The following is a 25,274-nucleotide window of genomic DNA, read 5'->3' on the forward strand; positions in this document are numbered from 1 at the left end:
TATACAGGTTATGACAATAGCATTGTCAAGGACACAGTCCATCATTGTGCTGATGATTGAGAGTAGATTGATAGGCCAGTAATGGGCTAGGTTAGATTTGGTCAGTTGTGGACTGATCCAATACTCTGTGTAAAATGCAGTTGTTGTGACTTCCATTTCCACTTTGTTACAGCATCCACGCTCACTTTCATCACAAGGCCATGCAGACTACTGCTCAGCTTCACAGGGCATCATAGAATTTACAGTGCAGAAGGAGGCCATTTGGCCCATCAAGTCTGCATCTGCCCTTGGAAAGACCACCATACCCAAGCCCACACCTCCACCCTATCCCCGTAACCCAATAACCCCTCCTAACTTTTTTGGTCACTAAGGGCAATTTATCATGGCCAATCCACCTAACCTGCACATCTTTGGACTGTGGGAGAAAACCGGAGTACCCGGAGGAAACCCACGCACACACGGGGAGAACGTGCAGACTCAGCACAGACAGTGACCCAAGCCATAAATTGAACCTGGACCCTGGAGTTGTGTGGAATGTTCTACTTTGCCAGGTAGATGCCAGTGTTGTTGTGAAAGATAATTTGAACTGGTTTTGCTGTCAGGTTAAAAGGACTCCACCTCTCTGAGTGCCTGTGAGAGTTACAGTAATATAATAATAATCACTTATTGTCACCAGTAGGCTACAATGAAGCTACTAATATTATCAGAACAATTAAAGCTGCTGTCCCTTTAACAGTGCATCTGTCAACTGGGCATGGCACTGTCTCCGTGGCAGCGAGAGAAATGGGAGTGTGGCACATTCACAGCAACATTTGTCCTCTTGTGGGTGTGTGGGAGCTCTTGAGAAAGATAATTCTGTACAAATAACCCTGAGGTTCAGGGAAATCTGACTGGTCACAACACTTAGAACTCCACCATTGGAAAGTAACTGGGCTGTCGAACCCTATACAAAGGAAGTTGTTTGCAGAATTAAATGGAAAGTGTTGTTCTGACTCTCCAGGAAGCTCGGGTGACCTACCTGAGCAGGAAACCCCATTCATTTTGTTTACATCCTTAACTACACTCTGTGGATGAGAGTGATTTCCAAGCCAGGGTCACTGTCTGGTGATGGATTACTTTATGTTATAAAGGCACTGCTGATATCAGACAGGGCGGCACTGGTTCCAGTTCGTAGCAAACAATTGTTTCCGAGACTTGGCAGCATCTGTGAGACAGAAACACAAAGGTTAATGTTTCATCTGTGTTCGGACAGGGTTATTGATTGGAAACATTGACAGTCTGGCCTTCTGTGAGCAGAGCGGCGAATTGTGTTCCGAATTCCAGTAAATCACTAGCCTTTGCCTTAAAACCAGAATTTCTCATCAATTAAAAGAGTTCAAACAGCTGTCCCCTTCAAGGACCGTGTGGATGAGTTCACTGCAATCTTATTGACAGCACACGATGAACGTATAACGTTTGTTTTAAAAATGCCAAGTGTTCAAATAATGCAATATCCTTCCAATTTTTTAAGCAAGTACTTTTATTAAATTATCAAATATAAACAGCAACATACATGTTAATAAAGATATATACACATTATATAAACACTGAATCAAAAATTTTAAAAGTGATTAATGAATACAATGGATAAAGAAAACCTATGATATTTAAACTAATCCCTTATAACTCAAGCCCCGCCTCCCCCCACACCTCCGCCTAACCCTCCAACGTGTCCAGGTCTTTAAAGGATGAACGGCCGCCATTTCTGATAGAAACTCCCCAGTGAGCCTCTAATGGTAAACTTCATCTTTTCCAGATGTTAGAAAGAAATAAAAATGGAGAACTACAGCACAGAACAGGCCCTTCGGCCCACGATGTTGCGCCGAACTTTTGTCCTAGGTTAATCATAGAATTTTGGACACTAAGGGCAATTTATCATGGCCAATTCACCATCCTGCACATCTTTGGACTGTGGGAGGAAACCGGAGTACCCGGAGGAAACCCACGCACACACGGGGAGGATGTGCAGACTCCACACAGACAATGACCCAAGTCGAAATCGAACCTGGGTCCCTGGAGTTGTGAAGCAATTGTGCTATCTACAATGCTACCGTGCTGCCCTTAAGAAGAAATTAATCTACACTCCATTATTCTACCCTAATCCATGTACCTATCCAATAGCCGCTTGAAGGTCCCTAACGTTTCCGACTCAACTACTTCCACAGGCAGTGCATTCCATGCCCCCACTACTCTCTGGGTAAAGAACCTACCTCTGACATCCCCCCTATATCTTCCACCATTTACCTTAAATTTATGTCCACTTGTAATGGTTTGTTCCACTTGGGGAAAAAGTCTCTGACTGTCTACTCTATTTATTCCCCTGATTATCTTATAAACCTCTATCAAGTCGCCCCTCATCCTTCTCCGTTCTAATGAGAAAAGGCCTAGCACCCTCAACCTTTCCTCGTAAGACCTACTCTCCATTCCAGGCAACATCCTGGTAAATCTCCTTTGCACCTTTTCCAAAGCTTCCACATCCTTCCAAAAATGAGGTGACCAGAACTGCACACAGTACTCCAAATGTGGCCTGACCAAGGTTTTGTACAGCTGCATCATCACCTCACGGCTCTTAAATTCAATTCCTCTGCTAATGAACGCTAGCACACCATAGGCCTCTTCACAGCTCTATCCACTTGAGTGGCAACTTTCAAAGATCTATGAAGATAGACCCCAAGATCTCTCTGCTCCTCCACATTGCCAAGAACCCTACCGTTAACCCTGCATTCCACATTCATATTTGTCCTTCCAAAATGGACAACCTCACACTTGTCAGGGTTAAACTCCATCTGCCACTTCTCAGCCCAGCTCTGCATCCTATCTATGTCTCTTTGCAGCCGACAACAGCCCTCCTCACTATCCACAACTCCACCAATCTCCGTATCATCTGCAAATTTACTGACCCGCCCTTCAACTCCCTCATCCAAGTCGTTAATGAAAATCACAAACAGCAGAGGACCCAGAACTGATCCCTGCGGTACGCCACTGATAACTGGGCTCCAGGCTGAATATTTGCCATCCACCACCACTCTCTGTCTTCTATCGGTTAGCCAGTTTCGTTATCCAACTGGCCAAATTTCCCACTATCCCATGGCTCCTTACTTTCTGCATAAGCCTACCATGGGGAACCTTATCAAATGCCTTACTAAAATCCATGTACACTACATCCACTGCTTTACCTTCATCCACATGCTTAGTCACCTCCTCAAATAAGTCAATAAGACTTGTAAGGCAAGACCCACCCCTCACAAATCCGTGCTGACTATCCCTAATCAAGCAGTGTCTTTCCAGATGCTCAGAAATCCTATCCCTCAGTACCCTTTCCATTACTTTGCCTACCACCGAAGTAAGACTAACTGGCCTGTAATTCCCAGGGTTATCCCTATTCCCTTTTTTGAACAGGGGCATGACATTCGCCACTCTCCAATCCTCTGGTACCACCCCTGTTGACAGCGAGGACGAAAAGATCATTGCCAACGGCTCTGCAATTTCATTTCTTGCTTCCCATAGAATCCTTGGATATATCCCGTCAGGCCCGGGGGACTTGTCTATCCTCAAGTTTTTCAAAACGCGCAACACATCTTCCTTCCTAACAAGTATCTCCTCGAGCTTACCAGTCTGTTTCACACTGTCCTCTCCAACAATATGGCCCCTCTCATTTGTAAATACTGAAGAAAAATACTTGTTCAAGACCACTCCTATCTTTTCAGACTCAATACACAATCTCCCGCTACTGTCCTTGATCGGGCCTACCCTCGCTCTAGTCATTCTCATATTTCTCACATATTTGTAAAAGACCTTGGGGTTTTCCTTGATCCTACCCACCAAAGATTTTTCATGCCCTCTCTTAGCTCTCCTAATCCCTTTCTTCAGTTCCCTCCTGGCTATCTTGTATCCCTCCAGCGCCCTGTCTGAACCTTGTTTCCTCAGCCTTACATAAGTCTCCTTCTTCCTCTTAACAAGACATTCAACCTCTCTTGTCAACCATGGTTCCCTTACTCGACCATCTCTTCCCTGCCTGACAGGGACATACATATCAAAAACACGCAGTACCTGTTCCTTGAACAAGTTCCACATTTCACTTGTGTCCTTCCCTGACAGCCTATGTTCCCAACTTGTGCACTTCAATTCTTGTCTGACAGCATTGTATTTACCCTTCCCCCAATTATAAACCTTGCCCTGTTGCACACACCTATCCCTCTCCATTACTAAAGTGAAAGTCACAGAATTCTGGTCACTACCTCCAAAATGCTCCCCCACTAACAATTCTATCACCTGCCCTGGTTCATTACCAAGTACTAAATCCAATATGGCCTCCCCTCTGGTCGGACAATCTACATACTGTGTTAGAAAAGCTTCCTGGACACACTGCACAAACACTACCCCATCCAAACTATTTGATCTAAAGAGTTTCCACTCAATGTTTGGGAAGTTGAAGTCACCCATGACTACTACCCTGTGACTTCTGCATCTTTCCAAAATCTGTTTCCCAATCTGTTCCTCCACATCTCTGCTGTTATTGGGGGGCCAATAGAAAACTCCCAACAAGGTGACTGCTCCTTTCCTATTTCTGACTTCAATCCATATTACCTCAGTAGGCAGATCCCCCTTGAACTGCCTTTCTGCAGCTGTTATACTATCTCTAATTAACAATGCCACCCCCCCCCCCCCCCACCTCTTTTACCATCCTCCCTAATCTTGTTGAAACATCTATAGCCAGGGACCTCCATCTGTAGCCAGGGACCTCCATCTATAGCCAGGGACCTCCATCTATAGCCAGGGACCTCCATCTATAGCCAGGGACCTCCATCTATAGCCAGGGACCTCCATCTGTAGCCAGGGACCTCCATCTGTAGCCAGGGACCTCCATCTATAGCCAGGGACCTCCATCTATAGCCAGGGACCATCTATAGCCAGGGACCTCCATCTATAGCCAGGGACCTCCATCTATAGCCAGGGACCTCCATCTATAGCCAGGGACCTCCATCTATAGCCAGGGACCATCTATAGCCAGGGACCTCCATCTATAGCCAGGGACCTCCATCTATAGCCAGGGACCTCCATCTATAGCCAGGGACCTCCATCTATAGCCAGGGACCTCCAACAACCATATCAAGCGGTGGGATTTTCCGTTGCCCAACGGCGATATTGTAATCGGCGATCGGGCGGAGAATCCCTTCCGACGCCCAAATCGGGGCAACGCCAATTTGATGATGGTTTTCGAGTCTCCACCCCCTCCAAAATGGCGTAATTGCATCGCGCGGCATTGCAATAGCATTGGCACATCATTGGAAAGCCCTCCCGCGATGCTTCACCCCCGATGGGCCGAATTCCCGACCGCGCGGTTGACATTCGGTCTGACCAGTTGGGAACCCGGACTCTGGAATGGTTCCTCCAGATTGGAGGGTAGGGAATGTAAACCCTGCTATTCAAAAAGGAGGTAGAGAGAAAACAGGGAACTATAGACCAGTGAGTCTAACGTCGGTAGTAAGGAAGTTGCTGGAGTCAATTATCAAGAATTTCATAGCACAGCATTTGGAAAACAGTGGTATAAATCAGATAAGGTCAGGATGGATTTACCAAAGGAAAATCATGCTTGACAAATCTACTGGAATTCTTTGAAGATGTAACTAATAGAGTTGATCAGGGAGAACCAGTGGATGTGGTTTATTTAGACTTTCAGAAGGCGTTTCACAAGGTCTCACAGAGCAGATTAGAGTAGCACATGGGATTGTGGGTAGTGTCTTGAGATGGATAGAAAGCTGGTTAGCAGACAGGAAGCAAAACATTGGAATAAATGGGTCTTTTTCCGATTGGCAGGCAGTGACTAATGGGATACCGCAGGGATCTATGCTAGGACCCCAACTGTTCGCATTATTTATTAATGATTTAGATGAGGGAACCAATGCATGATCTCCAAATTTGCAGTTGATACAAAGTTGGATGGGAGGGTGAGCTGTGAGGAGGATGCAGAGATCCTTCAGCGGGATTTGGACAGGCTGAGTGAATGGGCACGTGCATGGCAGATACAGTATAATGTGGATAAATGTGAGGTATCCGCTTCGGTAGCAAAAATAGGAAGGCAGATTATTAATTGAATGAGTGTAAATTGCGAGAAGTAGATATTCAGCGAGACTTTGGTGTCCTTGTGCATCAGTCGCTGAAAGTAAGCTCGCAGGTACAGCAGGCAGTAAAGAAGGCAAATGGCATGTTGGCCTTCATAGCGAGAGGATTTGTGTATAGGAATAGAGATGGTCGACTGCAATTGTATGGGGCATTGGTGAGGCCACACCTGGAGTATTGTGAGAGCAGTTTTGGGGTCCTTATCTGAGGAAGGATGTTCTTGCTATGGAGGGAGGGCAGCGAAGGTTTACCAGGCTGATTCCTGGGATGGTGGGACTGTCACATGAGGAGAGACTAAGTTGGTTAGGATTATATTCATTGGAGTTTAGAAGAGTGAGAGGGGATCTCATAGAAATTTACAAAATTCTCACAGGGATTAGACAGGGTAGATTCAAAAGAATGTTCCCGATGATGGGGCAGTCCAGAACCAGGGGTCAGTGTTGAGGACAAGAGGTAAACCTTTTAGGACTGAGGGGAGGAGAAATGTCTTCACCCAGAGAGAGGTGAATCTGTGGAATTCACTCCCACAGAAAGTAGTTGAGGCCAAAACGTTGTGTGATTTACAGAAGGATTAGATACAGCTCTTGGGGCTAAAGGGATCGAGGGATATGGGGGAAATGTGAGATCAGGGTATTGAATTTGATGATCAGCTGCGATCATAATGAATGGGGGAATAGGCTCGAAGGGCTGAATGGCTCCTCCTGCTTCTATTTTCTATGTGTTTCACAAATAGCAAAGAGAAAATGACTAAATATTTTGTTCTGGTGATGTTGGCTGAGGGATCATATTGACCAGAATGTTTCAAAAATAGAAGAATATGCAAATGTGGGATCAAATACTGCGAGGTGAGTCCTCAAATACTGCGAGGTGAGATATCAGTGCCTCAGCATGGACCAGTTGGACAGAATGGTCTCCACGTTCAACAATTAAAACAAATCCTCCTGTAACTGAGAGACACATTAACAGAGGACATAGAGACAGACAGAGGGTCAGAACTATGTTGTGGGGCAGCACGGTGGCGCAGTGGTTAGCATTGCAGCCTCACGGCGCCGAGGTCCCAGGTTCGATCCCGACTCTGGGTCACTGTCCGTGTGGAGTTTGCACATTCTCCCCGTGTCTGCGTGGGTCTCGCCCCCACAACCCAAAGATGTGCAGGGTAGGTGGATTGGCCACACTAAATTGCCCCTTAATTGGAAAAAATAATTGTGTACTCTAAATTTATATTAAAAAAACTATGTTGTGCCCAAGTGAGTCTTTCTAACACCTTCACCACCCTCCCCACTCTCACCATGCATTGTGTTCATGCACTTTCATTCTTCATTTACAGAAAAATACCAGAGGAGGCGCAGGCTCCTGATCAAACTCATCATCCTCCTTGTGGTCCTCGGACTAATCATACTGGTGACAATAGGCCTTGTACAGAAACTGGTCCTCACCAAGACATTTAAGGTAATTGTGATTAGTGTCAATGAAGAGATTTCTCACCATCAGTCAGTCATGTGTTCTTCATCTTGTCTCAGATTGAACTTCGGTGTCCTCGCATGTTTTATTATTCATCGTTATTATCCAGTTTAGCACACTGGGCTAAATCACTGGTTTTGAAAGCAGAGCAAGGCAGGCCAGCAACACGGTTCAATTCCCGTACCGGCCTCCCCGAACAGGCGCTGGAATGTGGTGACTAGGGGCTTTTCACAGTAACTTCATTTGAAGCCTACTTGCGACAATAAGCGATTTTCATTCATTTAATTTTCAATTATGGGATGTGGGTGTCAATGGTTGCGGATCGGAGGGGAAGCAGAGAGACAAGAGGCTGGTTTCTCTGTTTTGAGATACCAGGAGAGACAATCGCGATTCAGGCTGATTCTGATGCTATGCTCCAGTCCCTCGCTGGCAGAATTGGCTGAAAGAAGACAGCGAGTGGTCGTGAATGGAAAGTATTCCGCCTGGAGGTCGGTGATCAGTGGTGTTCCGAAAGGATCTGTTCTGGGACCTCTGCTCTTTGTGGTTTTTATAAATGACTCGGATGAGGAAGTGGAAGGGTGGGTTAGTAAATTTGCCAATGACACGGAGGTTAGGGGAGTTGTAGATAGTGTTGAGGGTTGTTGCAGGTTACATCAGGACATTGACAGGATGCAGAGCTGGGCTGAGAAGTGGCAGATGAAGTTCAACCTTGATAAATGTGAAGTGATTCATTTTGGAAGGTTGAATGCTGAATACAGGGTTAAAGGCAGGATTCTTGGAAGTGTGGAGGAACAGAGGGATCTTGGGGTCAACATACATAGGTCCCTCAAAGTTGCCACCCAGGTTGATAGCGTTGTTTAGAAGGCATATGGTGTGTTGGCTTTCATTAACAGGGGGATTGAGTTTAAGAGCCGCGAGGTTTTGCTGCAGCTTTATAAAACCCTAGTTAGACCACACTGGGAATATTGTGTGCAGTTCTGGTCGCCTCATTATAGGAAGGATGTGGATGCTGTGGCGAGGGTACAAAGATTTATCAGGATACTGCCTGGACTGGAGGGCTTGTCTTATGAAGAACGGTTGAGGGAGCTAGGGCTTTTCTCACTGGAGCGAAGAAGGGAGAGAGGTGACTTGATAGAGGTGTACAAGGTGATGAGAGGTATGGATTGACTGGATAGCCAGAGACTTTTCCCCAGGGTGGAAATGGCTGTCAGGAGGGGACATAATTTTAAGGTGATTGGAGGAAGGTATTGGGGAGATGTCAGAGGGAGATTCTTTACACAGAGAGTGGTGGGTGTGTGGAATGCACTGCCAGCAGAGGTGGTGGAGTCAGAGTCATTAGGGACATTTAAGCGACTCTTAGACAGGCACATGGACAGCAGTAAATTGAAGGGGTGTAGGTTAGTTTGATCTTAGATTAGGATAAATGGTCGGCATAACTTTGTGGGCTGAAGGGCCTGTACTGTGCTGTACTGTTCTATGTTCTATATTCTATGTTCATTCATTAATTTCTCATCTTGGACTGTGATTGACAGCTTCTGCAAACACAGATGCCAGCTTTTCTTCATTCATCTTCTTCATGGCTGAGTAACTCTTAAGTGCTATAACCACAATGTTTACAAACATCAGCCACATCAAAGAGAGTTAAGTGCTGTCAGTTTCCAGTTTAGCTCTTCAAAATCGCTCAAGTGTTGTGATAGGAATTCACTGAACTCTCTTTGATGTGGTTGAAGTTTGTAAACTTTGTGATTACAGCACTTAAAGTTATTCTTCCAAGAAGAAGATTAATGAAACAAAGCTCACAGTTCTTTGTGGAAGTTGTCAGTCACAGCCTTAAGACCATAAAACATACAAGCAGAATTAGGCCATTCAGCCCATCAGATCTGCTCTGCCATCGATCATGGCTGATATGTTCCTCATCCCCATTCTCCTGCCTTCTCCCCATAACCCCTGATCCGAACGGGATCCCTGGTCGTGCACTCAGAGCCTGCATGGACCAGTTGGCAGGAGTGTTCACGGACATTTTTAACCTGTCCCTACTCCACTCCGCGGTCCCCACCTGCTTCAAGAAGACCACCGTTATACCGGTGCCAAAGAAGAACCAGGCAACGTGCCTCAGTGACTATCATCTGGTAGCCATGACTTCAGTCGTAATGAAGCGCTTCGAGAGGTTGGTCATGAAGCGCATCACCTCCATTCTCCCAGGATGCCTTGATCCACTGCAATTCGCATACCGTCACAACTGGTCCACAGCAGGCACCATCTCCCTGTCCCTACGCTCATCCCCAGAGCATCTCGACAACAAGGACTCCTACATCAGACTCCTATTTATTGACTGACTACAGCTCCACCTTCAACACCATAATCCCAGCCAAGCTCATATCAAAGCTCCAAAACCTCGGACTTGACTCCTCCCTCTGCAACTGGATCCTCAATTTTCTGACCAACAGACCACAATCAGTAAGAATAAACAACACCTCCTCCACAATAGTCCTCAATACCGGTGCCCCGCAAGGCTGCGTACTTAGCCCCCTACTCTACTCCCTGTACACATACAACTGCGTGGCAGAACTTGGTTCCAACTCCATCTACAAGTTTGCTGACGATATGACCATAGTGGGCCGGATCTCGAATAACGACGAGTCCGAATACAGGAGGGAGATAGAGAACCTAGTGGAGTGGTGTAACGACAACAATCTCTCCCTCAATGCCAGCAAAACTAAAGAGCTGGTCATTGACTTCAGAAAGCAAAGTACTGTACACACCCCTGTCAGCATCAACGGGGCCGAGGTGGAGATGGTTAGCAGTTTCAAATTCCGAGGGGGACACATCTCCAAAAATCTGTCCTGGTCCACCCATGTTGACGCTACCACCAAGAAAGCACAACAGCGTCTATGCTTCCTCAGGAAATTCGGCATGTCCACATTAACTCTCACCAACTTTTACAGATGCACCATAGAAAGCATCCTATCTGGCTGCATCACAGCCTGGTATGGCAACTGCTCAGCCCAGGACCACAAGAAACTTCAGAGAATCGTGAACACCGCCCAGTCCATCACACGAACCTGCCTCCCATCCATTGATTCCATCTACACCTCCCGCTGCCGGGGGAAAGCGGGCAGCATAATCAAGGATCCCTCCCACCCGGCTTACTCACTTTTCCAACTTCTTCCATCGGGCAGGAGATACAGAAGTCTGAGAACATGCACAAACAGACTCAAAAACAGCTTCTTCCCCGCTGTTACCAGACTCCTAAATGACCCTCTTATGGACTGACCTCATTAACACTACACCCTGTATGCTTCATCCGATGCCAGTGCTTATGTAGTTGCATTGTATACCTTGTGTTGCCCTATTATATATTTTATTTTATTTAATTTTCTTTCCATGTACTTAATGATCTGTTGAGCTGCTCGCAGAAAAATACTTTTCACTGTACCTCGGTACACGTGACAATAAACAAATCCAATCCAATCCCCTTATTAATCAAGAACACCAGATTTCAGCTTGAGGTGTTGCTACCAACAGGGCTACAGACCAAGAGGTGGAAGGTGGAATAAGACAGAATGGTTCTTTCCTCGAACATGAGAACTCAGAGCAGGAGTCTGCAATTTATCGTGTTTCTCCTCGTCTCTGTTTTAAATTTGCAACTTCTTATTCTCAGACAATGGCCTCTCGATTGCCCCAGAAGATGAAGCATCCGCTCCACCTCTACTTTATCCATAATCATAGAATTTATCTCAGAATATACGTGGCAGAAGGAAGCCATTCAGCCCATCGAGTGTGGTCCGACGCTTGGAAAGAGCGCCCTACTTAAGCCCACACCTTCACCCTATCCCCGTAACCCAACCTAACCTTTTTGGACACTAAGGGCAATTTATTATGGCCAATCCACCTAACCCGCACGTCTCTGGACTGTGGGAGGAAACCGGAGCACCCGGAGGAAACCCACACAGACACGGGGAGAACATGCAGACGCCGCACAGACAGTGACCCAAGCCGGGAATCAAACCTGCGACCTTGCGACTGTGAAGCAACAGGGCTAACCACTGTGTTATCTTGCTACCATACCTTTATCATTTGTATACCTCAATATGGTCTCCCCTCATTCTAAACTCGAGATAGTATAGGCCTAAACTGTCTTCATACGACAAACTCTCGTCTCTGGAATCAACCTAGTGAACCTCCTCTGAACTGCCTCCAATGTCACTACATCTTTCCTCAATTAAGGGGATGGAAACTGTGCCCAGTACTCCAGGTTTGGTTTCAGCAATGCCATGTACAGCTGCAGCAACACTTCCCAAATGCCAACATTCCATTTGCTTTCTTTATTACCTGCTGCACCTGCATTTTAGTTTCTGATGCACGAGGACATCCAGATCCCTCTGCATTGGGGCACCCCAAAGTCTCTCCGCATTTAGATAAGTTGCCTTTCCATTTTTCTGACCAAAATGCATGGCCTCACACTTCTCCACGTTAAACTCCATCTGCCACATTTTGGCCCACTCTCCTAACCCATCTATATCTCTTGTAGGGTTCATATTTCCACATTACAACTTGCTGTTCCACCTATTTTATCTGCATATTTGTCTATAGAACCTTCTATCCCTGTATCCAAATCGTTTATATAGATTGTAAACAGTTGGGGCCCAAGAACCGAACCCTGTGGCACCCCCTAGTTACATCTTGCCATCCAGAAAAAGACCCATTTATCCCGACTCTCTATCTCCTGTCCGTCAGCCAGTCTTCTATCCAAGATAATAAGTTACCCCGAATCCCATGTGATCTCACCTTGTGTTCCCTGTTTGATGTGGTCCAGGAGCTGTCAATCAAATCTTGATGTTTGTAAACATTGCCGTTAGTTTCACATTTGATGGGGGGCAGCTCTCGTAATGTGTTCCCCCCTTGGCTCACTGCAAGGTCCACGCTCGTCAAGACCTGCACCAATTCTCGTCCACGAGATTCCCGGCCAGAGAAGTGGAGAATCACGCGGGCCCTGACACTAACAGGGTGAAAATGGGTCTTAATTACCCATTTGCTTCCTCCCACTGTCATGGGTGTGAACTCGATCCCAACACCAGGGGAGGACCAGAGCGTCGGAAACACGTCCCCGATGCTTAATTCTCCACTGCATCGGAGCCAATGGCAGGCAGAGCAGAATGCAGCCTAAAGATTTAATAAAGTTTGAAGGTGCTGGGTGGCAGCGGCGAGAGTTTAAAGGTTCAGGGAGTCGGGATTTCAGAATCCGTGTGTGGAAGTCTGGGATCACAGGGATACAGCTATTGTTGGCTTTTCATTCAATAGAACTTTAACTGAAATTGACGAGAAAAGAAACATGTTTTTGTCTTGCACTTATCAAGACACTTCACAAGAATACCACCAAATGGGTAGGAGAAGCGATTGCTGATTGGTTGGCAAATGGACTATGATTGGTTGAGGTGTTGCCTTGGGGAATACACCAGTTGATGGAAACTGGCAGATAACTGCTAAGCACTGTTTGAAATTTAAACCAGGCAGCTTGACCCTGATTAGCCACGGCATTGCTCTGGGGAATGAATCAGTGAATGGCTGTCACTTATTTTGTTTGGCTGAATCAGGTGCAATATGTGTACATGTTCTCTCTGTCTTCAAAGAACAGGCCCCGTGTATTGAAATATGTAACATCGAGTACACACAACTGCCCCCCCCCCCCCGCCCGCCCGCATTCGGCAGGGATCAGTCGTTCTGTGACATCCCGGTCCATTTCTCCATCACACCCAGCTCCTCATCCCCCATTCCTCCCCACCCCCGCCCATCCCCCTCCACCCATCCCCCACTCCCCCACCCCGCCCATCCCCCACTCCCCTCCACCCCCACCCATCCCACATTCCTCCCCGCCCATCCCCCACTCCCCCCACCCCCGCCCACCCCCCACTCCCCTCCACCCCCGCCCACCCCCCACTCCCCTCCACCCCCACCCATCCCCCACTCCCCCACCCCGCCCACCCCCCACTCCCCTCCACCCCCACCCATCCTCCACTCCCCCACTCCCCCCACCCATCACCCACACCTCCCAACCCTGCCCATCCCCCACTCCCCCACCCCGCCCATCCCCCACTCCCCTCCACCCCACCCCCACACCCCCCATCCCGCACACCCCCCCATCCCGCCCATCCCCCACTCCCCCCCACCCCCACCCATCCCCCACCCCCACCCATCCCCCACTCCCCCCCCACCCCCGCCCACCCCCACCCCCGACCATCCCCCACTCCCCTCCACCCCCACCCATCCCCCACTCCCCCCCACCCCCGCCCACCCCCACCCCCGACCATCCCCCACCCCCACCCATCCCCCACTCCCCCCCACCCCCGCCCACCCCCACCCCCGACCATCCCCCACTCCCCTCCACCCCCACCCATTCCCCACTCCCCTCCACCCCCACCCATCCCCCCCTCCCCCCCCCGCCCATCCCCCACCCCCGCCCATCCCCCACTCCTCCCCCACCCGCCCATCCCCCACTCCCCCCACCCCACTCATAAGAACATAAGAACATAAGAACTAGGAGCAGGAGTAGGCCATCTGGCCCCTCGAGCCTGTTCCGCCATTCAGTGAGACCATGGCTGATCTTTTGTGGACTCAGCTCCACTTTCCGGCCCGAACACCATAACCCTTAATCCCTTTATTCTTCAAAAAACTATCTATCTTTACCTTAAAAACATGTAATGAAGGAGCCTCAACTGCTTCACTGGGCAAGGAATTCCATAGATTCACAACCCCCATAGATTCACAACCCCCACCCATCCCCCAGTCCCCCCATCCCCCGCCCATCCCCCACTCCCTCACCCCACTCATCCCCCACTCCCCCCACCCCCGCCCATCCCCCAGTCCCCCCATCCCCCACTCCCCCCACCCCACCCACGCCCATCCCCCACCACCACCCCCACCATCCCCCACTCCCCCCCCCCCCAACCCCCACTCCCCCCCCCCCCCAACCCCTCTTCCCCTCCCATTCCCCCACTCATTACCGGGCCATCAGTCACTTGTTCTGATGCTTTGCTATATCTTTGTTGCAATCTCTCCCAGCTCCTACTAATCAGTGTTTCCGTTGTTCCCGTCCTTTTAGACAGTGACTCCCGCCCTCCTCCATCCTTCCCCGCACCCCTGCCTCATTCCACCCTGCCCTCTCCCTCCCCCTCCCTGTCCTGCCACCCCCCCGTCCCTTCACTGCCCCTCCCCTGGTCCTTGCCCCCGCCCCTTGACCCCTGCTCCTCCTCCGTGCCTTGACCCTCCCCCTGACCCCTATCACTCCCCCACCCCTTGCCTCTCCCTTGACCCCCCTCCCCGCCCCTCCACCGCCCCCTGTCCCTCCCCATCCCTTATCCCTCCCCGCCCCTTGCCCCTCCCTGCCCCTCCCCCGCCCCTTGCCCCTCCCCTGCCCTTTCCCCTCCCCCGCCCCTTGCCCCTCCCCTGCCCCTTGCCCCTCCCTGCCCCTCCCCCGCCCCTTGCCCCTCCCCACCCCTTGTCCCTCCCCGCCCCTTGCCCCTCCCTGCCCCTCCCCCGCCCATTGCCCCTCCCTGCCCCTCCCCCGCCCCTTGCCCCTCCCCCGCCCTTTCCCCTCCCCCGCCCCTTGCCCCTCCCCTGCCCCTTGCCCCTCCCTGCCCCTCCCCCGCCCCTTTCCCCTCCCCGCCCCTTGCCCCTCTCTGCCCCTCCCCCGCCCCTTGCCCCTCCCCTGCCCCTTGCCCCTCCCCCGCCCCTTCCCCTCCCCCGCCCCTTGCCCCTCCCCCGCCCCTTGCCCCTCCCCCACCCCTTTCCCCTCCCCCGCCCCTTGCCCCCCCCCCGCCCCTTGCCCCTCCCCCGCCCCTTGCCCCTCTCTGCCCCTCCCCCGCCCCTTGCCCCTCCCCGCCCCTTGCCCCTCCCCTTGCCCCTCCCCCTCCCCTTGCCCCTCCCCTGCCCCTTTCCCCTCCCCCGCCCCTTTCCCCTCCCCCGCCCCTTGCCCCTCCCCGTCCCTTGCCCCTCCCCCTCCCCTTGCCCCTCCCCTGCCCCTTTCCCCTCATCCGCCCCTTTCCCCTCCCCCGCCCCTTGCCCCTCCCCCTCCCCTTGCCCCTCCCCCGCCCCTTGCCCCTCCCCCGCCATGTGTTCTGCAGCGATGGACGTGGTTAGCCATTAGCAGACAGCAGAATATTCTGCTCCCACCGATATCTGGAGCGTTTTCCGTGGCTCGCCCATCCCATCACAAAGGGACGCCTTTGGTAGGACAGGAGTATCCTGTCGGTATGAAGAGCTGGAAAATCAGGCCCTCCATCTTCACGAAGACTGTGCGGTGGTCACTCTGATTTACACAGCCAAGAACAGAGCAGGTCTGTCATTTAGGGCACGGCCAGCTTGGTCTGTTGGTGATACTGAGCCCAGAGTATGGGGGCGATTCACCGAGCCCCGTGCCAGGCCGGAGAATCACCACAACCGTGTCACAATGCCCCGACGCCGGCAGGCGATTCTCCGAGTTGAGGAGAATTGGCGCCATTTGCACCGGCGGGTTTGGCGCAGCGTCGGCGACTGGAATCGGCGGGGCCGCCAATTCTCCGGCCCGGATGGGCTGAGCGGCCGCGCGGATACGACAGAGTCCCACCGGCGCCGTTCACCCCTAGTCGCTGCCGGCGGGAACTCTGCGCGAACGGTTGGGGGGACGGCCTGTGTGGGAGGGCTCCTTAACCGGGGGGGCCTCCGATGGGGTCTAGCCCGCGATCGGGGCCCAACAATCGGCAGGCCAGCCTCTCCCCCCCCCCCCCCCCCCCCACTTTCTGGTGTGGCCGGCCCCTGAACGCCGACTCCATCGGGGCCGGAGCGCTAAAGATGTCCCCCGCGCATGCGCAGGCCCAACTGCGCACGCGAAGGATTGAGCTGGCCCAGCTGCACATGCGCGGGTTGGTGCAGCGCTAGGCTGGAGCAGCGTGAACCGCTCCAGCGCCGTGCTGCCGCCCCCCCCCCCCACCCCCGTGGGGGCTAGAATCGTACGTAACCGGCGCAAACTCTTAGGCCCAATATTGGAGAATCGCCCCCTAAATTCTGTGCCTTGCCACCCTCAGTGCTTCCTCCAAGTGGTGTTCAACATGGAGGAGAACTGATTCATCAGCTGATGGTGGCTGGTACGTGGTAATCAGCAGGAGGTTTCCATGTTTAACCTGAAGGGTCCAGAGTCGATGTTGAGGACTCCCAGGATCACTCCCTCCCGACTGTATCACTGTGCCACTGCCTCTGGGGGCTATGCCTGGCTGAATGTCTATGTCAGGCTGTTGGCTGACTAAACTCTGAGACAGCTCTCCCAACTTTGGCATAACCCCAGATGTTAGTAAGGAGGAATTTGCAGGGTTGGCTAATCAAGAATCTATCCAGCTCTGTCTTAAAATAGTCAAAGTTTCTGCTTCCACTGCCTTTTGAGGAAGAGAGTTGCAGAGATTCCTGATCTGAGGGAAAGCATTCTCATCGTCTCCTGGCTTTCTGTGGGCTGCGCTGTGACACATTGTGAGCTGCTTTCCGGCACAGCGTGGCAGGAGAATCACACCCAGTACATTACCCCCGACACCATAGAATCATAGAATCGCTGCAGTGTAGAAGGAGGCCATTCGGCCCATCGAGTCTGTACCAACCCTCTATGTACCGAGGCTCACTCCTGCAACCCCCACCTGACGTTTTGGACATTGAGGGGAAATTTAGCATGGCCAATCCACCTAACTCACACATCTTTGTACTGTGGGAGGAAAACAGAGCACCCGGGGGAAACCCACGCAGACATGGGGAGAATGTGCAAACTCAACACAGAGAGTTACCCAAGGCCGCTATCGAACCCCTGGTCCCTGGCACTGTGATGCAGCAGTGCTAACTACTGTGCCACCTCCCTCCCTTCCATTTCCTAAGTCACAGCTATTTTTGGGATGTTACTGTAAAGTGAAGATTGATGCAAAATTCCTGTTTAATTCATCCGCCTAAACCCTACTTTCCATGACCAATACCATTACCTTTACCAATGATGTAGTTGACAGCAGTATTGTGCTGGTGGTGAATACACTCGTGTTGTTGCTGTGTGAGACACCTAGATTCATCTGTTGCCCAAATTGTTGAGGTACCTAACCCTAATCTGACATACATTGGGCGCCTTTGCGGGTTGAAAGGAACGTCCTTAGACCCTATTAGAGTTTGTGTGATACACTGTGAGAAGCGATCTGAGGTTAAGGAAACGGAGCTCTATTCTAAATGTGAATTTGAGCACAGGATGGAGCCCGTTAAGATATGTAAGATAATTATTCCAATCAGCTGTGGATTTAAATAGAGCAAACATGCATCCACATGTCAGAAATATGCGAGGAACAGGGGTTAGCTGTCATTCCACTGAAAACACATTTCTCATGGAACCCAACAAAGATGTTTTTGAGAGCTGGGCCTAGAGGCAACACCATGTATTTGGGAAGATGTGGTGTCTTTAAAACTGAATCAATGGCGTGAGTTGCCAGGTTCATAAGTTCAATGAGTTCTGAGTCACACAATGGTGGTGTGTCTATGACATCCAGCTGTGCTGCAAATATCTGTCACTTCCTTCAATGGGATATTAGCAAATAGACTGAAATGTAGAATCAGCGTGGCATTGCTATCCTGGGGTGTGCAAGTCCTGCATGGCCTTCACCCTGCATCTGGAAAACCTACTCAGAACTGATTGTAACAATTCACGTTGTCACAGATAAGAGAGGGGGTAAATGTGTGCCTTGGGCTCTCCATACAGATGTGGAAGCAGTGGGTGGTGAGGACAGAGTCTCTCGTAGACACCGTGTGGCAGCTCATTGCTCTTACACCAGTCCAAAGGGCATTTTATGAGTTTACTTCTGAGCAAGGCTGTCCAGTCATGTTGGGTGGTGGGTCCAACGTATACGAATTAAGACCCGTCATTAATAAAGCATTTTGTTGATATAGCAATGCTGTTAACAATGATTATTCCCAACTCTTTCTCTGGTTTCCTGATCTGTATGTCTGGGTTGGTCTATAAGCCTCACAATTCTGTATGTGAAATTCACCAAGGCCATTTGGAATTCCACTGATCAGCTGAGCACACTTTCAAGGATTCAGCATCTTTAGTGGATGCTGCTTTATGGTGGGATTGTTGGGGGCAGGGAGTTTAAACTCAGCAAATACCTCTTCCCGTTTGGGTTGGTGTAAAGGTGCATCAAAACTGAATCCATGCACAACACAGACTCCTCTCTTTCTGAGAGAACATTGGTCAGGGAGATTTGTCATGTGTTTGGTGGCGTTGTTAATTGTGTTTCCGAAACAGCTCTACTTAAGTGAGTTCATGGTGCAGCTGTGTTTGAGCAGCAGGTGAAATACCGGCCATCTAAGCAGCTGAGCAGGTGAAACTAGCTGGTTCACAAGCAGCAATGCAGCTGAGCAGGTGAAACTAGCTGGTTCACAGGCAGCAATGCAGCTGAGCAGGTGAAGCTAGCTGGTTCACATGCAGCAATGCAGCTCAGCAGGTGAAACTAGCTGGTTCGCATGCAGCAATGCAGCTCAGCAGGTGAAACTAGCTGGTTCACACGCAGCAATGCAGCTGAGCAGGTGAAGCTAGCTGGTCCACATGCAGCAATGCAGCTCAGCAGGTGAAGATAGCGGGTTCGCACGGCAGCAATGCAGCTCAGCAGGTGAAGCTAGCTGGTTCACGTGCAGCAATGCAGCTGAGCAGGTGAAGCTAGCTGGTTCACGTGCAGCAATACAGCTGAGCAGGTGAAGCTAGCTGGTTCACATGCAGCAATGCAGCTCAGCAGGCGAAGCTAGCTGGTTCACACGCAGCAATGCAGCTGAGAAGGTGAAGCTAGCTGGTTCACATGCAGCAATGCAGCTGAGGTGAAGCTAGCTGGTTCACACGCAGCAATGCAGCTGAGCAGGTGAAGCTAGCTGCTTTGCACGGCTACAGTGCAGCTGAGCAGGTTAAGCTAGCTGGTTCACACGCAGTAATGCAGCTGAGAAGGTGAAGCTAGCTGGTTCACGTGCAGCAATGCAGCTGAGCAGGCGAAGCTAGCTGGTTCACATGCAGCAATGCAGCCCAGCAGGTGAAGCTATCTGGTTCGCACGGCAGCAATGCAGCTGAGCAGCTGAAGCTAGCTGGTTCACGTGCAGCAATGCAGCTGAGCAGGTGAAGCTAGCTGGTCCGACGCAGCAATGCAGCTCAGCAGGTGGAGCTAGCTGGTTCGCACGGCAGCAATGCAGCTGAGCAGCTGAAGCTAGCTGGTTCACGTGCAGCAATGCAGCTCAGCAGGTGAAGCTAGCTGGTTCGCACGGCAGCAATGCAGCTCAGCAGGTGAAGCTAGCTGGTTCACATGCAGCAATGCAGCTCAGCAGGTGAAGCTAGCTGGTTCGCACGTCAGCAATGCAGCTGAGCAGCTGAAGCTAGCTGGTTCACGTGCAGCAATGCAGCTGAGCAGCTGAAGCTACCTGGTTCACGTGCAGCAATGCAGCTGAGCAGGTGAAGCTAGCTGGTTCACACGCAGAAATGCAGCTGAGCAGGTGAAGCTAGCTGGTTCGCACGCAGCAATGCAGCTGAGCAGGTGAAGCTAGCTGGTCCACACGGCTGCAATGCAGTTGAGAAGGTGAAGCTAGCTGATTCACATGCAGCAATGCAGCTGAGCAGCTGAAGCTAGCTGGTTCACACGCAGCAATGCAGCTGAGCAGGTGAAGCCAGCTGGTTCACACGCAGTAATGCAGCTGAGAAGGTGAAGCTAGCTGGTTCACACGCAGCAATGCAGCTGAGAAGGTGAAGCTAACTGGTTCACACACAGTAATGCAGCTGAGAAGGTGAAGCTAGCTGGTTCACACGCAGCAATGCAGCTGAGAAGGTGAAGCTAACTGGTTCACACACAGTAATGCAGCTGAGAAGGTGAAGCTAACTGGTTCACATGCAGCTGAGCAGGTGAAGCTAGCTGATTCACATGCAGCAATGCAGCTGAGCAGCTGAAGCTAGCTGGTTCACACGCAGCAATGCAGCTGAGAAGGTGAAGCTAACTGGTTCACACACAGTAATGCAGCTGAGAAGGTGAAGCTAGCTGGTTCACACGCAGCAATGCAGCTGAGAAGGTGAAGCTAACTGGTTCACACACAGTAATGCAGCTGAGAAGGTGAAGCTAGCTGGTTCACACGCAGCAATGCAGCTGAGAAGGTGAAGCTAACTGGTTCACACACAGTAATGCAGCTGAGAAGGTGAAGCTAACTGGTTCACATGCAGCTGAGCAGGTGAAGCTAGCTGATTCACATGCAGCAATGCAGCTGAGCAGCTGAAGCTAGCTGGTTCACACGCAGCAATGCAGCTGAGAAGGTGAAGCTAACTGGTTCACACACAGTAATGCAGCTGAGAAGGTGAAGCTAACTGGTTCACATGCAGCTGAGCAGGTGAAGCTATCTGGTTCACACGCAGCAATGCAGCTGAGCAGGTGAAGCTAACTGGTTCACACACAGTAATGCAGCTGAGCAGCTGAAGCTAGCTGGTTCACACGCAGCAATGCAGCTGAGAAGGTGAAGCTAGCTGCTTTGCACGGCTGCAATGCCAGTGATATTATCCATTAACACAATGCTGCTGTCAAACCTTAACGACCTTCTGCCTGTGTTGGGCTAGATTGTCCGGTTCCACAGCCGCGGGTTTTTCGCTGTGGCCCCTTTCGCTGGTGGTGGGATTCTACACTGCAGCCGCTTCCCAGGCTGCCAGGAAACACGCTGGCCGCAATTGCTGCCAGCAGGAAACTAGAAGCCAAACAATAGATTTCTGACCAGAGTGTGTGAATTTCAGTGTGTGTGTGAAGATTAGTGTGTGTGAAGATCAGTGTGTGTGAGGATCAGTGTGTGTGACAATCAGTATGTGTGAGGATCAGTGTGTGTGACAATCAGTGTGTGTGAGGATCAGTATGTGTGAGGATCAGTGTGTGTGTGAAGATTAGTGTGTGTGAAGATCAGTGTGTGTGACAATCAGTGTGTGTGAGGATCAGTATGTGTGAGGATCAGTGTGTGTGACAATCAGTGTGTGTGAGGATCAGTGTGTGTGAAGATCAGTGTGTGTGTGAGAAGATCAGTGTGTGTGTGAAAATCACTGTGTGTGTGGAATTCCAGTATGTGTGTGTGAAGATCAGTGTGTGTGTTTCAAGATCAGTGTGTGTGTGAAGATCAGTGTGTGTGAAGTTCAGTGTGTGTGAAGATCAGTGTGTGAAGTTCAGTGTGTGTGAAGATCAGTGTGTGAAGTTCAGTGTGTGTGAAGATCAGTCTGTGTGTGAAGATCAGTGTGTGTGTGAAGATCAGTGTGTGTGAAGTTCAGTGTGTGTGAAGATAAGTCTGTGTGTGAAGATCAGTGTGTGAAGTTCAGTGTGTGTGAAGATCAGTCTGTGTGTGAAGGTCAGTGTGTGAAGATCAGTGTGTGTGAAGATCTGTGTGTGTGTGCGAAGATCAGTGTGTGAAGATCAATGTGTGTGAAGATCAGTGTGTGTGTGCGAAGATCAGTGTGTGAAGATCAGTGTGTGTGTGCAAAGAACAGTGTGTGAAGATCAGTGTGTGTGAAGATCAGTGTGTGTGTGTGAAGATCAGTGTGTGAAGATCAGTGTGTGTGTGTGCGAAGATCAGTGTGTGAAGATCAGTGTGTGTGTGTGAAGATCAGTGTGTGTGAAGATCAGTGTGTGTGAAGATCAGTGTGCGTGTGAAGATCAGTGTGTGTGAAGATCAGTGTGTGTGTGTGCGAAGATCAGTGTGTGAAGATCAGTGTGTGTGAAGATCAGTGTGTGTGTGTGTGTGTGTGAAGATCAGTGTGTGTGAAGATCAGTGTGTGTGTGAAGATCAGTGTGTGAAGATCAGTGTGTGAAGATCAGTGTGTGTGAAGATCAGTGTGTGAAGATCAGTGTGTGTGTGTGAAGATCAGTGTGTGAAGATCAGTGTGTGTGAAGATCAGTGTGTGTATGTGAAGATGAGTGTTTGTGTGTTAAGATCAGTGTGTGTTAAGATCAGTGTGTATGAAGTTGTGTGTGTGAAGTTCAGTGTGTGTGTGTGAAGTTCAGTGTTTGTGTGTGGAGATCAGTGTGTGTGTTTGAAGTTCAGTGTATACAGCATGTCCTAGTTGCTGTTCACAACGGAAAAGGTACAGACTATACCCAACGCACCCTTGCCTGGAAAACTCGAAACATAATGTCTAACCATAGATGTGACTCTGTAATGGGGCAACATCCTGGTGAACCTCCTCTGCACCCTCTCTAAAGCATCCACATCCTTCCGTAATGTGGCGACCAGAACTGCACGCAGTATTCCAAATGTGGCCTAACCAAAGTCCTATACAACTGTAACATGACCTGCTGACTCTTGTACTCAATACCCTGTCCGATGAAGGCAAGCATGCTGTATGCCTTCTTGACCACTCTATCAACCTGCGTTGCCACCTTCAGGGTACAATGGACCTGAACTCCCAGATCTCTCTGCACATCAATTTTCCCCAGGACTCTTCCATTGACCATATAGTCCGCTCTTGAATTGGATCTTCCAAAATGCATCACCGCGCATTTGCCTGGATTGAACTCCATCTGCCATTTCTCTGCCCAACTCTCCAATCTATCTATATTTTGCTGTATTCTCTGACAGACCCCTCGCTATCTGCAACTCCACCAATCTTAGTATCATCTGCAAACTTGTTAATCAGACCACTTATACCTTCATCCAGATCATTTATGTATATCACAAACAACAGTGGTCCGAGCACGAATCCCTGTGGAACACCACTAATCACCTTTCTCCATTTTGAGACAATCCCTTCCACCACTACTCTCTGTCTCCTGTTGCCCAGCCAGTTCTTTATCCATCTAGTTAGTACACCCTGAACCCCATACAACTTCACTTTTTCCATCAACCTGCCATGGGAAACTTTATCAAACGCCTTACTGAAGTCCATGTATATGACATCTACAGCCCTTCCCTCATCAATTAACTTTGTCACTTCCTCAAAGAATTCTATTAGGTTTGTAAGACATGACCATCCCTGCACAACACCATGCTGCCTATCACTGATAAGTCTATTTTCTTCCAAATGTGAATAGAACGTATCCCCCAGTATCTTCTCCAACAGTTTGCCTACCACTGACGTCAAGTTTACAGGTCTATAATTCCCTGGATTATCCCTGCTACCCTTCTTAAACAAAGGGACAACATTAGCAATTCTCCAGTCCTCCAGGACCTCACCCGTGCTCAAGGATGCTGCAAAGATATCTGTTAAGGCCCCAGCTATTTCGTCCCTCGCTTCCCTCAGTAACCTGGGATAGATACCATCCGGTCCTGGGGACTTGTCCACCTTAATGCCTTTTAGATACCCAAAACTTCCCCCTTCCTTATGCCGACTTGACCTAGAGTATTTAAACATCCATCCCTAACCTCAACATCCATCATGTCCCTCTCCTTGGTGAATACCGATGCAAAGTACTCATTAAGAATCTCACCTATTTCCTCTGACTCCACGCATAAGTTCCCTCTTTTGTCTTTGAGTGGGCCAATCCTTTCTCTAGTTACCCTCTTGCTCCTTATATATGAATAAAAGGCTTTGGGATTTTCCTTAACCCTGTTAGCCAAAGATATTTCATGACCTCTTTTAGCCCTCTTTATTGCGCGTTTGAGATTTGTCCTACTTTCCCGATATTCCTCCAAAGCTTCATCAGTTTTAAGTCACCTAGATCTTATGTATGCTTCCTTTTTCATCTTAGCTAGTCTCACAATTCCACCCGTCATCCATGGTTCCCTAATCCTGCCATTTCTATCCCTCATTTTCACAGGGACATAGAACATAGAACATAGAACGATACAGTGCAGTACAGGCCCTTCGGCCCTCGATGTTGCACCGACATGGAAAAAACTAAAGGCCATCTAACCTACACTATGCCCTTATCATCCATATGCTTATCCAATAAATTTTTAAATGCCCTCAATGTTGGCGAGTTCACTACTGTTGCAGGTAGGGCATTCCACGGCCTCACCACTCTTTGCGTAAAAAACCCACCTCTGACCTCTGTCCTATATCTATTACCCCTCAATTTAAGGCTATGTCCCCTCGTGCTAGCCACCTCCATCCGCGGGAGAAGGCTCTCGCTGTCCACCCTATCTAACCCTCTGATCATTTTGTATGCCTCTATTAAGTCACCTCTTAACCTTCTTCTCTCTAACGAAAACAACCTCAAGTCCATCAGCCTTTCCTCATAAGATTTTCCCTCCTTACCAGGCAACATCCTGGTAAATCTCCTCTGCACCCGTTCCAAAGCTTCCACGTCCTTCCTATAATGAGGCGACCAGAACTGTACGCAATACTCCAAATGCGGCCGTACTAGAGTTTTGTACAACTGCAACATGACCTCATGGCTCCGGAACTCAATCCCTCTACCAATAAAGGCCAACACACCATCGGCCTTCTTCACAACCCTATCAACCTGGGTGGCAACTTTCAGGGATCTATGTACATGGACACCGAGATCCCTCTGCTCATCCACACTACCAAGAATTTTACCATTAGCCAAATATTCCGCATTTCTGTTATTCTTTCCAAAGTGAATCACCTCACACTTCTCCACATTAAACTCCATTTGCCACCTCTCAGCCCAGCTCTGCAGCCTATCTATGTCCCTCTGTAACCTGCAACATCC

At 49.8% G+C, this 25,274-nt stretch overlaps 1 protein-coding gene across 1 annotated transcript in view; it reads left to right on the plus strand.

Moving 5' to 3' along the window:
• LOC119979660 (ectonucleoside triphosphate diphosphohydrolase 1-like) overlaps positions 1-25,274 on the plus strand; it is a 67,608-nt gene that overhangs the window by 33,100 nt on the left and 9,234 nt on the right. Inside the window, exon 2 of the mRNA XM_038822189.1 lies at positions 7,487-7,608. Coding sequence (XP_038678117.1) covers positions 7,487-7,608 — 122 coding nt within the window. The remainder of the gene's footprint in view (positions 1-7,486; positions 7,609-25,274) is intronic.

Source organism: Scyliorhinus canicula, chromosome 16 (assembly GCF_902713615.1).
Source record: "Scyliorhinus canicula chromosome 16, sScyCan1.1, whole genome shotgun sequence".
NCBI classification, from domain to species: domain Eukaryota; kingdom Metazoa; phylum Chordata; class Chondrichthyes; order Carcharhiniformes; family Scyliorhinidae; genus Scyliorhinus; species Scyliorhinus canicula.